This window comes from Physeter macrocephalus, chromosome 17, assembly GCF_002837175.3.
Source record: "Physeter macrocephalus isolate SW-GA chromosome 17, ASM283717v5, whole genome shotgun sequence".
In the NCBI taxonomy this organism is placed as follows: Eukaryota; Metazoa; Chordata; class Mammalia; order Artiodactyla; family Physeteridae; genus Physeter; species Physeter macrocephalus.
Genome location: NC_041230.1, coordinates 49,670,720 through 49,689,097, shown reverse-complemented (window position 1 = coordinate 49,689,097; position 18,378 = coordinate 49,670,720). Strand labels below are relative to the sequence as shown.

General features: G+C 52.4%; 1 protein-coding gene across 1 annotated transcript in view; it reads right to left on the bottom strand.

The window, feature by feature from the left end:
* Positions 1 to 18,378, bottom strand: part of PLCG2 (phospholipase C gamma 2) — a 172,377-nt gene that overhangs the window by 55,168 nt on the left and 98,831 nt on the right. Inside the window, exons 12-21 of the mRNA XM_024124979.3 lie at positions 17,414 to 17,499; positions 16,121 to 16,241; positions 15,391 to 15,559; positions 11,946 to 12,050; positions 10,308 to 10,397; positions 9,499 to 9,674; positions 8,196 to 8,396; positions 7,229 to 7,348; positions 2,925 to 3,105; positions 1,372 to 1,443 (exon numbers count right to left, since the gene is read on the bottom strand). Coding sequence (XP_023980747.1) covers positions 1,372 to 1,443; positions 2,925 to 3,105; positions 7,229 to 7,348; positions 8,196 to 8,396; positions 9,499 to 9,674; positions 10,308 to 10,397; positions 11,946 to 12,050; positions 15,391 to 15,559; positions 16,121 to 16,241; positions 17,414 to 17,499 — 1,321 coding nt within the window. The remainder of the gene's footprint in view (positions 1 to 1,371; positions 1,444 to 2,924; positions 3,106 to 7,228; positions 7,349 to 8,195; positions 8,397 to 9,498; positions 9,675 to 10,307; positions 10,398 to 11,945; positions 12,051 to 15,390; positions 15,560 to 16,120; positions 16,242 to 17,413; positions 17,500 to 18,378) is intronic.

The window sequence follows — 18,378 nt, the reverse complement described above, 5'->3', positions numbered from 1 at the left end:
TAAAATTCCAGTCCGTTTACTTCATCTAAATTGCTTGGCCTACCAGGTGAAACAAAAATGGTCATTAAGTAGCTTAACAGTGGAGAAACTCAACCTGTGGTCAAGCAGCAGGTGAACAAAGCAGAATAAAAATGGCAGGTGCTGGTGGTGGTGACTATAAAATACATCTCCATGTGAGCAAAGACCAGAAGGGACAGAACACCCAGAAATGCAGACAGCTACTGCATTAGGATGGTGAGACCAGGGCTGATTATTTTTCTTGCTTTCAAAGTGTTTTTTTTTAATTGTTACACCATTTTTTCAATCACAGTGGTAATAATTTTATTTTGAAGCACTCACCATGGTCTGGCAGCTTGTGATCAAATTCTGCATACAATCATGCTTTACTTGGCTCACTTAGTGTAGGAAGACTTTCTCTACAACTTGGTTTAGTTGCCAGGATTTTATAATGGGGAGATTTCACATCAAACATCCAGATTACTGGCTTGTCTTGAGAAATCAGAAGACCCAGCCTGATCTCTGGAAAGGCAGCCATCGACTCCTAACGGGGGCCGGCTGCCCTTGAGATGGGCTGTGTCCCCAGTTTACCGTGGCCTCCACCAAACCCTGACACCTGGCTGACACGAGGCCATGTCATTCTCATAACCAAAGCATCTGTCACTTCTAATAAAAGTTTTTGCTAATCAGCCAAGTCCCCTAATGCCTTTCACACCCAGTTCCATTCACCCACAACTTTTCAAGACTTCACTTCTTGCTGAAAGGGATTTGCATTGGCCAAGGATTATAAGTTTAAACAGATTTCTCTCTGGATTTCTACAGAGCCCACCAGCAGGGCCCCTTCCTAAGTGAGAACTGTACACTAATCGGGTACCAGACAGCCCCCCAAACAGAAAATTCGCCACCATTCTTCCTCTGAAGGCTCAAACTAAATTTGAGATGAAACCAGGAGCTGCAGGCTAACAGTAAAATCCAGGCCCACCTGCATGCAATTACACAGCAGCTGGGCTGGGAATGTAAGATACCGTTTGCACTGCAAAGAGGTCACTGAACCAAATGGAATTTATGAACACCACAGGCTCAGTCACTTAGCAAGAAACATTTGAAAGACTTTTAAATTAGAAGCTGTGTGGCCCAAAGGTGGTTCATCAAACTTCAGGATATTAGCAAAACGCAGCCGCGTTTGGATGGAATTCTATTAACCTCTTCCCTGAAACTAGATGTCGTATTGTCAATCATCGTTTTCTTCTCAAAAAAACATTTTGGGGGGCCAAGTTTTCCAAAATGCTCCCTCACCCTCTTTTAACTGGGGGGTGGACCCCATGTCAATCTAGTGACTAAGGAATAGCGTGAATTGGAAGTTCGGCACTGTACCATGGAAGGATTGATTTCACTGGGATCCACATACATCCTGCTGACGTCATAGAGGGAGTTTATATCTCTTTCCTGAAAAAGAACAGAGAAAAATAAATGGAGCCATCCAAGCTCCCGGGACAGCCCTTACTTAGAACAAGGATGCTAGGCATCCTTGTGGTTTCCTGCCCTCTAGTAGAAGAGCTGAAACCTCATAGTTTACTCACCTTGCAGGTGGAGACAGTAAAAAGCTATTAAGAAGTTCCCCAAAACTTGGAAATTTTACCCCAGAATGAGAGCGGCCCCCATGTGGGCCTACGCTGTGCCAGACACTGTGCTCCTTTGTAAAAAAAAAAAAAAAAAAAAACACACACCCTGAGATCCAGTGGTGTGCTGGAGCGAGCTCACCGCTCTTCCTGACCCACGTTCAATGTCAGCAGCTTGACACTGGCCACCGTGGGAGTATTTACACCACAGAAATTGGCAAATGCCACAAACCAGGGCTTCGTTTCACAGAGAGGTGGGTAAACCTCCACCAGCACACACTGAATATCCCTCCTGCCCTTCCTCTGCCTCTCTCACTCGCCTTTAGCCCCACCAGCCACATTTCTGTCTCGTGCACGCCTGCTCCCCCACCCCCGGAACTGGCCTCCTGCACAGCTTCCCGGCCAGTCCGCTCCCTGGGCTCCCTTCTCACCCTCTGCAGGAGGCCCGCTCCCACCTCTGTGGCCCCAATCTAACGAAGTGCCCCATCCCTTAGCACACCATCCTGTTTTCTCTTCTTCACTGTAACTCACCCTGCCCGGTGTGTGCGTGTCACCCAGCTCCCTTTTCTAGAGCCTAAATCTCCCAACGGCCGACGGTGTTGCACCATACTCCCAGCATCTAGAACAGTTCCTGGCACATGGCTGGTGCACAGTAAATCTCTTTTCAATAAGTTAATGACTCTGATAGGAACTGAGACATGGTAATCAGATCGGCTGTCTTCTCTGCTCAGAACCCTCCAACGGCTCAGAATAAAAGCCCGTGTCTCACGGTGGCCCTACACCACGCAGTTCTATCCTTATTTAGTTCTGCCCCCGCCCTGGCTCACTCACCAGCCAGAGCAGCTTCCTTTCTGTGCCTTCAGGCACGCTCTCACCTCAGGACCTTTGCACTGGCTGTTCTTTCTTCTTCCTCATAGCTGCGGGCTCCCTCCTCCACCTCCTCTTGTGTCTGCCCACATGTCTCCTTGTCAGCGAGATCTTCCCGAGCACCCTTGAGAAGTGCAGCCCCTTCCCCATCACTCTATCCACTTATCCCCCTGCTCAGTGCGTTTTTCTCCATAGCACTTATCACCCGCCAGCTGATACATGCTCTGTATATTTTTTGAAATTTCACTTGTTGTCTGTCTCCCCTACACTAGACTGTAAGAGCCCAAGGGCAGGGTCTTTGTCCACGCTGTGCAATTTTGGACGTAGAGCCGTGTGGGACAGACGTAAGTGCTCAAGAAAGGTTTGCTGAATGAACAAACGGATGAATCGTAACCTCAGACGGGATATTCCACCAAATCTCGAGTGAGTCAAACCACCTACCATGTTGTACCGCTCCAGGAGCTCGGGGGTCACGGGGTAGCGCAGTCTCATCTTCCGGTAGAGTGCGTGCTTCTCGTAGTAGCTGACCAGCTCCACGAGGCTCTCGAAGTAGGCGGAGGTGCCCAGCACGAAGTGCCGGCCGTCCCGGTTGATGCGACAGTGCTTCACCTTGCCCCTGGCCCTGGCGGGGAGACCACATGGTGCTGACATCCTGGCAGCCAGATGGTGGCCATATAAGCCCACCAATTAGAAACAACCTAGTCGTCCATCCTAGGGGACCAAAGCAATGAAGAGCACACAGCCCTCCCATGGAATACAATGATGGAGGTCTCTGCAAAACAGATACAGAGGAACCGGTACCTCCGAAGAAACACTTCAGAGTGACTCAACAGCTATGGCTCCTCTTGCCCTTCCCTTCCTCCCCAACTACAGGGCTTGACTACAGAACACCCTAGTGTCCAAATCAGGGCCAGCAAACTATGGCCCACAGATTAAATCCACCCCCCTCCTGGTTTTGTAAATAAAGTTTTATTGACGCACAGCCATGTTCATCTGTTTATGTACTGCCTGTGGCTGCCTTCACTCCACAACGGCAGAGCTGAGCAGTTGCAACAGAGACCATCTGGCCTGCAAGGCCTAAAATATTTATCCTTTGATCCTTTATAGGAAACGTTAGCCCATCTCTACTCGAGAACTCTGGGACTTGATGCCCAAATCCTTAAATCTTATCTTTAGTGGTCCAACTAGTGCACAAATGGAATTTTTTTTCCAAAAGGGGAAACAAATCTTTTATTTCCTCACCTATTTGAAACACGAGGCAGAAAAAAATCCAAAAGAGAACAGAATCCTCAGTCTTACTAGCTTTTATCAGCAAGAATAGAAATATCTGTGAAAGTAAGTTTGACCCTAACTTTACAGCCAAGAGCATCTTTAAAACTGCAACAGAAAGAGTTACTATGCTCAAACTACTTATCTTTTAAAAATTTTGCACCTTATCAGACATTTTTTACTGTTTTAAAAAATACATCCTGTTAAGCCATTTCTTCCAAAACTCCTATTTAAAAAAAAAAAAAAATGCTAGGAGACTACTTCTTCAGTAGCTTACATGCAATGATATTTTATTAAATATTTATTTTAAAAAAGAAATACTGCTGAGTAAATAAAACAAGCTGCAGAATGAAACTACAGTATGATCCTATTTGTATTTTTTTTTAATGGAACAAAATACCACTAACAGAATGGCGCTATATATTTTCCACAGGGACATACATATAGATGTAAAAAACTTCTTTTGGAGTCTTGATGGAGACACCAGTTATAAAACTGTGCTTTCTACCAAAACAAAGATTGAGATGGCAAAGACCATAGGGGGCTTTAGCTTTCACTGCGGTATCTTAATTTTTTATAAGGCTAATAATACTTAGGTAGTTAAAAGTTAATTTTAAAACTTTATACAAAAGCTCCACAGGGCAGGGAGGCTCTGGGGAACTGAGGTTAAGAGCATCAGTCAGGTTCTGGCTCCTTCCCCAGGTAACCTCCCTCAGCCTCAGTTTCATCATCCACAGATCTGGGGATGCATAGCTTCTGTCTCAAGGTGTCAGGACCGCTATCCGTTAGGTAACCCAGGGTAAGCCCTTTGCAATGTGTCTGGCACCCAGAAGAAACTAAAGAAGTGGATGGTTGGGAAAATATGAACAGCCAAGCCAAAACTTCCCTGGGAGACAGAACAATCAAAAGGGGAGAACAGGGCTGGAGTATGAGCTGTGCTTTCCAGCCTCCCGGAGGGTGTTGCTATGAGCCAGTGAACACCAGCGCCTGAGGTCTTAGCTTCGCTATGAAGCCCCTCATCCCACTGAGGGACGCCTCCCACCAGTCACACCCAGACAACAACCTCGTCTCTTTGCGTGGATTTGGAAGCAGACACTTCCCTCCTGTGGAAATCTATACAGAAGGTCAGTCTATGTTCCCAGGGCCTAGAACGGCGCCTGGTACAGAAGAAGTACCCCACAAATATGTGGGGGGAGGGAGGAAGGAAGCAGGGGAGTCACTTGTAAGTCCTGTGATGACATCTCTCATCCCCAGCAGACCACTGGCCTCATGAGAGCAAGGGCTGGGCTGTTTTTATCACTCCTGAATTTCTAGACCTGACACACAGCAGGTGCTTATCAAACATTTATTGATTCCTAAAAAAGAAAACCTCCAGCTCGCAGGGTGCCTCCAATCTCATGGGGAGGACAGATGTGCAAGCAGAACACGGTGGATGTATATAAGCTGAGTATCAATCTGGGAGCCCCCCGCTTCATCCATGCTTTTCCAGTGACCCCCAACCTCATCGCCAGCTTGAAGGTGCCCAATGAGAATCAAGTTACCGGGCTCAAGCAGGGGCCAGTGGGAGTACCTCACAGGACTCATCCTCTCTGTGGACACTGTCCTGGCACCTCAAGGTAAAGTAAGAACAAAGCCAATGGAGTGTAACACCGAGATGCTCAGAGCTAGTCTCCTGAGGGTCACAGACGAGGCTTATATCCGAGTGTGCTGGAGGCCAGTTTCACCTCTTGAGCACCTCACAGCCTGTAGCCAGTAAATCTCCACCTTTTTTCTTTCAGCCACTGAGTTTGGTTTCTGTCCCTTGCACCCAGAAGCATCCTGACTGACGACAGACTATAGCACAATGCGACCCCCAACACCCATCCCAGTGCCTGGTACAGCACAGATTCAGTTGAACACACCCAACTCCCACCCAGGGGTAGCAGGCACCATTAAGAGTTTTGGGGAAAAGAGCAAAGACACCCCTCTGTTGGCAGCACAAAGCACAAAAGAGCCACGCTGGATAGAGCTGGCGCACAGTAGGTGCTCAGTAAACAGCAGTGATAATGACCATCACCACCCCCAAGAAGGCAGCTCAGGGGTAATGGGGGGGTGGGGGCAAATCCAAATGCCCTGAGGGGCAGACTGGAACAGTAGCCAAGGGGGATGGGTGAGGGCAACAGGAAAGGAAGGACAGAAGCAGCCTGGCACACCAGGGCCCCTACTGTGCAGCCGGTAACCACCTTCACCACGGGGAACTGTGGGCCCAGAGCTTCCAGCTCCTTCCACCTTTCATAAGAAGCTATCTGAATTTCCAGGTAAAATTTCTCCATTTTTAACATCACCATGCAGGCTGAGCAAAACACCCAGAGGCCCAATTTGGCCCACAAGCCTCTTGCTTAGACCTCACAGTAAACGCAGGCTTTGGAGGAGGACAGGCCTGAGTCTGAAACCCTGACTCAGCCTAGGATGAGGCTGTGTGGCTTTAGGCAGGTCAATTAACCTCTCTGGGCCTCCATTTCCTTACTTGTAATAACTGGATCTACCCGTCATGGGCTACAGTGATGGCCTCGAACAGGTGAGGCCTTGAAGGCAGCCCAGTGTCCCAAACATCAGTTAGGAACTCAGTATCTGGTAGCCAGCATTCTATTACCATCATCAAGAATACGCAGGGAGGGGCTTCCCTGGTGGCGCAGTGGTTGAGAGTCCGCCTGCCGATGCAGGGGACGCGGGTTCGTGCCCCGATCCGGGAGGATCCCACATGCCGCGGAGCGGCTGGGCCCGTGAGCCATGGCCGCTGAGCCTGCGCGTCCGGAGCCCGTGCTCCGCGACGGGAGAGGCCACAACAGTGAGAGGCCCGCGTACCGCAAAAAAAAAAGAATACGCAGGGAAACCCTGAAAATGGGGAGATGGAAGGAAAGTATGACGAACTGGGTCTGAACCTCCCTCACATTGCTTCTGGTAGAAACTGGAGGCATTGGGCATCTTGGGGTAGAATTAACGTAGAGAACCACAGCCCTAGAAATGGTTGGTCCGTTCAACCTTCCCACTGGCAGTGGGGTGTCAGCTGTGGGAGGGAGGAAACAAGAGCCACAACATCACCCATCTGGGTTGCCAGGGCTGCCTGGGCTCGAATTCCAGCTCCACCACTCACAGACTGCATGTCTCAAGCAGGTTATCTAACCTGCCTGTGCCTCAGTTTCCTCCTCTGAAAAGCAGGGGTCACGGTCATGCTCACCCCACAGAGTTGTTGGAGGATGAGATGAATTAATAGAAAACACAATGCTCTTGAGAATACAGACCAGTGCCCAGCACACTGAAAGCACACATCAGTGTCGTCTGCTTTCGCTCTTTACCAATTTCATCGTCGTGGTCGACACCCTGGGCGGAGGACACAGAGCTCAGCCTCCACCTGCAGTTCCCCCTTTGCTCTCCACACCTGCCCTTCCCAAGCCGTCTCCGCAGAGCACACAGGGGGCTCCAGCCCGTGCACCTACCTGAAGGTGATGGCGTAGGAGTCGGTACCTTCCCGCTTCCGGATCAGGAAGGCGCCATCCCGGGGAACCCTCATCAGCATGTCCTCCGCTTCTCCACGGCTCAGCCCATCGTAGTACCACCTGCAGCACAGGGCCGGGAAAATGGCCAAGGGAGAGGCCGTTGAGACCGGCAGCAGAGGAGGAGACGGTGGGCTCCCGGGATGCCTGAGACACGGCCCTGGAACCCACCACGGAAATTACACAGTGGGCCTCCTCACCCGAAATCACCTCTGAAGACAGCAGTTTTTAAAAAGATCACCCAGACACAGTTTGGGTGAAGCGTTCATGTAGTGGGTCTGCTTGGAGCCTACGCGAATAAATCAACGGACATCTTTACCCACCCGACTCAAGCATCAGAGGGTGGCACAGTCACCACAGTGTCTCAGAACAGCAGAGGCAGCAAAGATAGGGACTAGGGTTTTAGGTTGTTTTTAAAGACGTGAAAGAGCAAATTTTACGGCAATCCATCTGAATACGGACAAGAAAAGTAAAAAATAAAGGTGTCATAGCTATTTGGCCTCCTGTGAAATGTGCATTTGAGCAGCCCTCTGGTTAAAAATTACTCTTTTCTTGTCACAACTAGTTAACCCTTTGCAAGGCCTAACTGATACTCCTTTTACAATTATTTTTTCGCTTTCAGACCAAAAGGAATGAGCTTGGCCAGAAAACGGTAACACCGGGCCAAAATTATCTCTGAAAATCAAAGCTCAAGACCTCAGGACCACGAAGATAAAGGGGAAGAAAGGAAAGGAGAGGAGAGAGAAACAGGCCGTAGGTAACTGGACAGCGGCCGCCCTGGGGAACTGCAAGAGACCCCGGTGGGCCCGGGTGAGGGGCCTCGCGGGAATCTGGGCCCCAGCACACCCTCCAGGCTGGGGTTTCTGATCCGTGAATGCAGGCGCGCCCCCAGAGCGCAGGGCACACATACGGCTTCGACTTGTGCGGGCTGGGGTTGGGAACTGGGTCGGTGAGCCGGAGCTCGAACTCGGCACAGCGCAGGTGCGTCTCGCTGTAGTGCTGGATGAGGGCGTAGATGCTGGTAAACATGAGGTTGTCAGTCAGGTAATACTTCAGGGTCCCGCCCTCCACGGTGGAGCGGATCCGGCAGTGCTGGACGCGGCCCGACCGCCTGCCGGGAGAGGGACCACGTCAGAGCCCAGGCCTGGCCGGCTGGCCCTTCCCGCAGCCGGCGCGGCAGAGAGCACAGGGTGGGCCACAGCTGCAGCCGGGGCCCCCAGGGGTGGACGCTACGTGCGGCCACACGAGCCTCCGTCTGCTCTGAGGACCCTCCCGGCGCTTTCACACAAGTTGATCCTTGGGGCTGGATTCCAGACCATCCTACCTACTTCCTCTACCCGCTGTCCCCTTTCACCTACGTAACTGTTCCTCTGGAGCCAGACAGCCTAGGTTCCAATCCTGACTCTGCCACTGAGGAGCTAAGTGACCGTGAACAAGTGACCTGGCCTCTCTGAGCCTCCCTGTTATTACCGTAGTGGTCCAACAAGGACAACGACAGTATCCTCCTCACAGAGGTGTCCTGAGGATGAAACGAGATCACACACAGAATGTGCTCGGAACGCTGCCTGGTACGTGGTAAGCATCTTACGGGCGTTAGCTGTCGCGATTGTTTGTATGTTGTTAATATTAGAACTTTTATCCTTCAGGTCTCAATTTAAACACCACTTCTTTCAGGAAGTCTTCCTGGATTATTCTCCCAACATCACACTAGACCCCTCTCTTACAGACTTTCATGACGTCTTGCGCTTTTCTCACTGCACTTGTCACAACGAGAATTATGTATCATTTGCCTGATTCCTTTTCCGCTGTTCATCTCCCTCCGGAAACTCTCATCTCCATCAGGACAAGGACCCTGTCTGTCTGTCACTGCTAAGTCACTGTGCCTAGCACAGAGCAAGTACCCAATAAATAAATATCTTTTCATGATTTCATGCACAGATGACTGAGTGAGCGAGCAAGCTCACTGTAGCCTCACCCACAGTTCCGTAAGGCCACTTTACAATTTTAAATATTGCACTGAAATATCGCTCATCTTGCTGACTACGTTTTGGGGCCCTCATCCAAGTCTTGCCCCACACAGCTCACTGAATGAAGTCTGGGTTTCCAGCCCAGCCCCACCCAAGTGTGGCCTGAGCTGGCACCACTGGCCTCACGGCGCCCCATCCCACCAGCTGCGAGGAGAAGGCGCGTGCCCCGGGGAAGAGGGCCATTACCAGAAGGACAGGGTGTAGTCATTGGGGTAGGTCTCGCTCTCCCGCACCAAGAAGGTCCCATCCTTGCCCCCCGTCTCGGCGCAGTATTCCTGCAGCAGCTTCTCGGCACTTGTCCTCTTCTCCACCTTCTTGTGGAACCACTTCTCCCCAAAATGCAGCTCCGTGGGGGCTATATCCTGGGCCGCAAAGAGAGGAGGGGTTTCTGAAAACTCGGACCAGACCCCCAGTATCATCAGACTGGTCCCTCTGTGCCTGCTGATTCCTGAATGACAGACTGGACTGGCTAACAGACCGAAAATGGCCTCAGCTCGCTTTTACCCCGAGAGGTCCGGGAAGCCAGCCTCCACTGCCCTCCCCACCCCCCAGCCACCTACTCCTGACACTTCCCCATTTGTGGTGGCCTCCTGGAGTTCTGAGTCCTGGGATAAGGGGTCCCCAGTACGGCCCCCAACTCTACTGTACAGGAAGTCCGAGAGCCATAATACCCTGGGGGCTGCACTCAAGAGACAGTACCAAGGATGATCAGCAGCCCAGGGGGAGAGGGCAGGAAAGCCAGGAACCAGGCTAGTGGGTTAAGGCTGGACAGAACATCCAAATGTCCCCGTGCTCCCCAGGGAGCGCAGGCCAAGCAAGCCTCTCAGAGAGCAGGAAAGACACCTGAACCTCACTGGCTAAGCACATGGGCCAGCCAGCCAATCAGAGAAGAGCCAGGCAAGCCTCGGTACCCAAAGAGGCAGCTCCTTGGACTGAGCACGTCCAGGCCTGCCGGCCACAGGATGAGAGGAGCGTTATAGGAGGTCTCCACCTACCGGGGGCTGTTCACCTTCCACAGTCTGTTCAATGTCATCGCTGAAGGACAGCTTGGCATCAGCAATGGCACAGTAGTGCCGAGTCCATTTCTACAAAGTAAAACCAGCGTTAGGGCTTCCCCAAGTCTCTGCTGCATCAACTCTGAGGCCCAAGGCCCCTGCCTGGCATCACCCCAGCATTCACTGGGGACTCGCCTTTCCCACTTCTGTAGCCATTTATGGGGGTTTCACAGAATTCGATCCCCTGTGAGACATTTCTTTTAAAACATCTATTTATTCTGGGGTTCTTCTGGCATTTTCAGGACTTCTTCATACAGTGTGTCTAAGGGTAGACACAACGTAATATCGTATTCCTTTAATCTGAAGGCTTTTACGAATGAATGATGGGATCGTTTTCTGTGTGTGTGTGTCCTCATGACTGTCATTTTCTATTTCACCCATTTTTTAAGACTTTCAGGATTTCCCAGCCAGCCTGTCTAGAGACCCTTTCTTCAACATTTAAATATGACTTAATTCTTTATTTAAATTTCAACCATTTTTAATTTTTATTTCTAGAATATAAGAATAGACATGTAAAAATATACTCAAATGCAGAAAGACAAACATAATATGATACCACTTAATATGTAGAATCTAAAAAATAATGCAAATGAACCTATACACAAAACAGAAGCAGACTCACAGACAGAAAACAAACTTAGGGTTACCAAAGGGGAACGTTGAGGGGAGGAATACATGAGGAATGTGGGACTAACAGATACAAACTACTATACATAAAATAGATAAGCAATAAGGATCTACTGTACAGCACAGGGAACTATATTCAGTATCTTGTAATAACCTAGAATGGAAAAGAATCTGAAATACATACGTATGTATAACTGAATCACTTTGCTGTACACCTGAAACTAACACACCATTGTAACTCAAATACACTTCAATCAGTGAATCAATGAACTGATCAATACCTACTCAAACGGACTGCCATGTTAGGTTATGGGATATGAGAAGTGGCATTAACATTCAGAATGCCTCATTCCCACCAAAAAATAATGTTTCCTCGGGACTCCCCTGGTGGTCCAATGGTTAGGACTCTGCGCTTCCACTGCAGGGGTCCCGGGTTGGATCCCGGGTCGGGGGAACTAAGATCCTGCAAGCCACGTGGCTCGGCCAAAAATAACAGTAATAATGTTTCCAGTGGAGCTGTCTCAGATTGGAGGACACTAAGGAGTTAGGACAACTAACTGCACTGTCACATCCTAGACTGCATCCTGGGTCAGACAGAGGACATTAGTGGACAAACTGGAATAAGGTCCACAAATTAGTTGGTAGTACTGTGCCCAATGTTCAATTCCTCGTTATGATAATTATACTCTGGTTACAGAGGATGTTCCTATTTGGGGAAACGGGGTGAAGGATATATGAGAACTCTCTGTGCTTGTATGTGTGTGAGAATCTAGCGTATGTTACGTTGAATATAAAACTACTTCAAAATAAAACACTCATAATGCAAAAGAAAAATAGTTTCCTTAAAATGACAAATTCACTTGGCACAAAACTAAGACAGGAATCCTCCCGGAGCTCTCCAGCAGGCCATGACACATTCAGGGCTCTGAGAAGGGGCGCAAGAAGACACACCTGGTCGATGGAATCCCACATGTACAGTTCACCCTGCTGCTTGTGTTCATCTTTCTTGTCCTCCATGTTGACATCCACGTCGCCTCGGGGGCCCAGCTTCTTATGCTGAGGGGAAAAATACACAAAGCCTGTCTCCCTAAGACCCAGGTTAGGATCTGTGAGCCAGCAAACATTCATCCACGTCAGCCAAGCACCCACCGGATCGTCCCACCGCAGGGCCTTTGCACTGTCTCTTCTCTCCGCCTGGCTGCTCTCTCACTACACTGCGCTCTGTGCTCGGCGTCACCTCCTCAGAGGAGCTTCCTTAAAAATAGCCCACCCTCCCCTTCCCACCCCTGTCACTCTCTAGCCCCTGGCAGTTCATCTTCACGCTCTTTAGCCCAAGTGTATCTATGTATCTGTCTGCCTTCCCTGCTAGATTCTAAGCCCCATGAGGGCAGGGACTTTGTTTTGTTCCCTGTTGAACCTCCTGTGCTAGGCTAGCAGATAGTGCTCGATAAATATTCAGTGAATCAATGATGCGCCCACATTCTCCAGCACACAGAGGGCAAGGCAAGATCACAGCCAGTCCATGGGCACAGGCTGTGCAGGGCAGTGGCAGGCACACTGGGGATGTAGATTTCGAAGACCCGGGTGCAAACAGCACTGCTGCTGCTTTATCGGCTGTGTGACCCTGAGCAGGTGGCCGCACCCCTCTGAACCTCTCGTGTCTCATCTGCAAGACTAAGAGGATGATTACGACAACGTCCACCTGGGCGAGTTCACGCACCGTCCGTGTGGACTAGCCTTGGTAAGTCCCAGTTGTGGTGACCTGGTGGAGGGAGCTCAGGATTGGGAGTCAGACCTGGGCTTGAATTCAGGGCCTATCACCTTCCTCGCTGTGTGGCCTTGGCTGCGTGACAATCTGTCTCAGTAACTTCCCCGGTAAAATGGGGGTAACAGGGACTTCCCTGGTGGCCCAGTGGCTAAGACTCCGCACTCCCAATGCAGGGGGCCTGGGTTCGATCCCTGGTCAGGGAGCTAGATCCCACACGCCACAGCTAAGAGTTCTCCTGGTGCGACTAAAGATCCCGCATGCCGCAACTAAAGATCCCGCATGCCGCAACTAAAGATCCCACGTGCCGCAACAAAGACCCAGTGCAGCCAAAATAAATTTTTTAAAAATGGGGGTAACATAGCCCCCCTGTCCCGTAAGGCAATGGGCGTGTAGGATACCTATAAATAGTGCAGCACGACATAAATGTTCCATTTTGTTCCATCTTTGGCAGGAACTAACTGTGTAACCTCAGCTGAGTCAACCTCTAGACCTCAGGGTCCTCACCTGTCAGGTGGGCTGGGGGCCCGGGATTATCCGTCCTGCAAGGCTGCCATGAGACTGAATAGCACTGACGGCCGCGCCCAGCCCAGTGTGTGGCGCTCAGTGATCACGTCACAAATGCTACTTCCACCCCTTTTCCCTGAGACTGAAAGGGCTGAACCAAGAGGTACCACAGGTGGGGCAGTGAGAACGCTAAAGGAGTCTTCACACCCTAAAACAGCGCTGGGAAACCCCTGGGGACACGCACAGAGCTGTTCTAACAGAAACGGAGGGAAGCCACAGGGGAGCCGGGAGTAGATGCAACGAGGTTCCCTGAAGACTGACCGCCAAACCTGAGGAGCCCTGGACACCTCCGCCGCCCGGCCAAGCCCCTCTGCCTCTCACCCTGCCCTCCTCACGCTAGAAGCTTCCCTGGGCGTCTCAGCGGAACCTGCCCCAGGATCTTGGCCAATTCCTCCAAATATGCTGGTGCTCTGACCCCTGAGGGCGCCAGCCTCCTCCTCTCTGGATGCGCCTCAGCCAAAGCCCCCTCACAATTTGGTGTTTCTCTGTCAAGCCGTTTGTCTCCCTACAAGACCGTGACCTCCTGGCATGTAGGAATTGTCCCCGATGCATCTTAGTGGTCCAGTGACAATCTAGGGAACATACCACGCGTTCACACTACCCCACCTTCATGGATGTCATTCCCCGAAGCCGAAGGGCCTTCTCCCTTCTCTGCCTAGTAAATCCCTGTCTGTCCTTCCTACGAACCTGCCAGCTGTCACTGAAATCCACGCCCCTCCTTCCACCGATGGCTGCCCGGCTAGAGTCAGCCCCTGCAGATGGTGTGGTCACGTGACTAAGTTCTCACGCACTGGACACAACAGCCCAGGACTGTCCAACTGATGTCCAACATGCTTACCAGGAATCACTCGCCCTGGACCTCTCACATTCCCGTTTCTACGAGCTGGAGCTCAATGTGCCTTGCAACCCAGCATGGACCACAAACAAGGACAGGGCCCTAGGGCAGAGCCTTCGCCAGTTCTGTGCCATGGACCCCCTCTGAAGTCTGGGGAAGACTACGGATGCCTTTCTCAGAATAATGTTTATAAGGCATAAAATGAAAAGAGAAACCAATTATATGGAAATATAGCTACTAAGTAAATAAAAAATACTTGCAGTATACTAATACATGTGCTTCTTTATTAACATCTTCCAAAAGATCTACAGGCAGATCTAATAACCATCGTAATTTTAAAGTAGTGACGAGCACACGTTATCTTAAGATACTGGCAACAACTGTAGAAGTGATATGAAATTATCCATGATTTCTGCTGGTGACAAAGCCTCAAGCGGCTTGTTGCCAATATTCATAATGGAAGGAAATGTTAAGTTTTACCTACATGTTAATAAAGAGGCACCATTTTTGCCCAAAGTTCACATGCCACCACCTCACAAGTTTTATCTGTGGATTCTCTGGGGGTCTGCAGAACCCCATCTGAAAACCCCTTCCCTGGGAGACCGCAGACCAAGATGAGAAGATCCTGAGTCCCCGGACAACCTCGTGGACCAGAGCTCAGAGCTCCTAGCATACTCCCCCGCACATCGAGTCTTGAACTGACACGGCTGAAGCCACGGTCCACCTGGTCTCTTGACCCTAGTGATACACATGCCCAAACGCCACCCCTCCCGGCATCCGTGATACAGCCGTCTCTCATCCCCCCCCACAGCCACCCATCGCCCCTGGTGCACGCAGCCCTCTGGGGCAACTGTTCACTTCCAGTCCACCCCCCACGCAAGAACAGAGCCTGGGTCGCTGAACAGCCCCAGCTCCTCGCGAGGGCCTGACGCAGAGCGGGACGTGGTGAAGGTCTGCCAAAACAAATGCACGGAAGCGAGTGAACGCTTCTGGGGCACCTGCCGTGGGACGGGGCAGTTCCAAGCGCTCTGCACACGTCCTTCCGCGTTACGCTCGCGGCACACGAACAACGTGGGTTCTATCGTGGACCCCCGGACCGCGAGGACGCAGAGGCAGCGGGAGGTGAAGCGACCTGGCCCGGGTCAGGCGCGAGGTCAGCGAGGAGACCGGGGAGCCCGCGGCCCCAGCCGCCGGCTCTCCCCACGGGAGCCACGGCCCCGGGCCGCTACCTTGATGATGATCTTCTCCCGCAGCTGGCTGGGCGACGGCAGCTGGTCGGCACTGGCCTCCGTGGGCTTGGTCAGCAGCAGGTCGCCGAACACCTCCCTGAACACCCGGGCCATGTGGCGCTGCTGCTCCACGCAGCAGTGCTCCTCGATGGACAGGATCACGGGGAAGCTGCGGGCGGGCGGCGGCGGGACGGGCGCTCAGCAGGGGCCACGGAGGCCGCCCGCAGGGCTGCCCGGCCCGGCCTGCGAGACCAGCCCGCGCCCTGTGCTCCTGGCCTAGGGGGACGCCAGCGCTCAGCCGGGGCTTCTCGGCGGTGACTCTGGCCAGGATGGAGCCCGGGGTGGGGTGGGGGGGTGCGGGGGGGTGTCTGTGTGGCTATGTGGGGTACACACGTGTCTGTACGTGGAGAATATACGTCTGATCGTGTGTCTGCGGAGGGGGCGTCTGCGTGTCTCTGTGTTCCAGGGGTGTCCTATGCGGGTGGTGCCTCTGCCTGTGAGCCTCTGTGCGGGATGTGTGTGAACGCGCGTGTGTGCGCGCCGGGGGGAAGGGGGCGTCTGCGTCCACCCGTGGGGGGACTGCCCGTGTCTGTGGGAGGGTGGCTCTGAGTGTGTGTCCATGTGGGGTGTGTCTGCAGGGGGGGTTATGTTTGTGTGTGTGGCCGTCCACCCAACCCTAGCCGCCGTCCCCTGAAAGGTGAACCACCAGGAAGGAAATCAGCCAACCGACCTCGAGGTGACAAAGGCATGGTCTTTGATGGCCTGCACGACGTCATCAAACTTGATCTTGGTGGTCCGCGTCCAGCCGTGGTAGATGATGGGCTTCCCGTCGGGCCCGTCCCAGCAGTCCACTGAGGGCAGAGACGTGCAGCCTCAGCACCCGCGCCCCCCTAGCCCGCTGAGGGCGGCCACGCTGCCCGGGTGACGACCGCACCACCAGCCCCGGCCCCCGCGCTGGCTCGGTCACCAGGACCCCGGGGCCAGACCCGGCATCGCCCTCAGGGGCCACCAACACGAGGACACGTGTTACGTACGCGGTTACAGGAAGATTTTGGTCGTCTAATTAAAGGTCCCGCTGTCCAAAAGAAACGAAACGTTTCTTTTTTAACAAGAGATTTATCATGTGTTTTATCTTCTGATTTGACTTGTCTAAACCCTGGCTTGCTTTTTCTGCCAGCGGAAAGAATACAGAGCAACGGGAAATTTATTTTTAAAGATTCATGGTAAAATATTCAGACCGAACTAGGTTATGCAGAAGGTGAGTGTCCCCTATATTTCTGACCCCCAGAGGGAAGAGGAGCTGACAGTTTCAAACTTGATTTTTTCACAGTTGCTTTTTCCTAAGGGGGGGGAAAGGCATAAATTAAGCAACACTCTGTAGGAATAACTGCCATTAGGGTCTGATACCGTGATGAACGCTTTTGATAAAACTGGATAAAACCACATCAGTGGTTTGTGTCTCTTCTCAGCCCAGTACAGCCACGAGCCTCTGGCGCTGAGTCGGGCCGGGGGCGAAGGGCGGGGGGACAGGAGGAGGCACCGGCCCCCCGCCACGTCCGGGGCCTGGAATCGCCTCTGCCGGGGTGGCTGTGAGCAACTGGGGCCAGAAGAGTCAGGGCGGCGGCCGTGGCAGGGCCGTTGCTAAAGCACGCAGGGTGTCTGCTGCCTCGAACACAGCAGCCCAGAAAGAAGCCGAGGGACAGGAGGACAGTAAGGCCGTCCTGGCTACTGGCCTCCCAGCCCCTCCACTGTATCCGGACACTTTCTGGAGCCCAAGGTGCTGTGGCTCCAGCCTGGCCCGGCTCAACACCACTCCGCAGCGTGGCGACCTTCTCTTCTGGGAAAAGGTCCCCGGCTGGTGGCCGCGTGGCTCACACCAGACGCTACGGGCACCTGGGTTCTCCCTCCATCTGTCCCATGCATCCCCACTCCCAGGGCCTCCAAACAAACAAAGCGTCCAGCAACAGCACGGCCAGGCTCAGCCCGCCGTCCGCGTGGCCGCCAGCGCGAAGGGGGTACTTACGCTCAATGCAGCGGCAGCCCATCCGCAGACAGCGGATATAGGCCTCCGGGGACGACTCGCTCCGAAGCTGGTCACCCGTGAGGTACCTGGACGAGAGGAGGTGGGCGGCTGTGTGGGAGCAGGCCTGCAGCTCAGGGCATCCCCGGGGAACTTCTCAGCCCGAGCTCCCAAAGGCCTGAGTTCTCCCTGTCTACAGAGACCCCCATTTAGGATCCGGGCCAGACACATGGAGCCGTGTGGCCAAGCCAGTCAGGAGCCTCAGGCCGTGACCGTGGGCTGTGGAGGATAACGATCCCGGCAATCCAAGTGTGGGCTCCAGAACGTGCGTTCTGCCGAGGAGAATTCGGTCAAAGGGGGAGACTGACGTATGAGGATAAATTAACAACCCCCCTGCCCCACCGCGGCCCGCTAGGGCCTCAGTCTCAACAGGGCAGGGATGGGCCGTCATTCTGATACCAGGGCCCCGGGCCAAGCACGGAACAGATGGGACTTACCACACTATGAACTACGTCCACCAAAACGGACGTGAAAATGCCCATTTTTATCACTCTCCTCCTCACCACATTCCCCCTTTAAGAGTCTGTGGCGCTCAGCTGTTTTCTGGATTTGGTAGAACTGACCATTCTAAGACACAAACTCAAACCGATGGACATGGTGGGGAAGAGAGAACCATGAAGTCAATTTGCCCCGGAAAAGGAAGGTACCTTCCAAAATTCCTGCAGATGAACTTAAGGGCCTTCTCTCCAACTCCTGCCTGGACTGACACTTGGTAATGTAAGAGTCGACAGCTCTCTGGACGCCCAGGACCCAAGGCCTCCACCCCCTCACCTTACAAAGCAGACTGAGTATCAGAATTTGAGAGTAACACCCATTTCCCCCTTCCCGTCTGCTCTTTTTTGCCATCAGGGCAATCTTCCAAAGATACGCATCTGAGTGTGTTGTTCTCTGGCCTAAAGACCATCAGT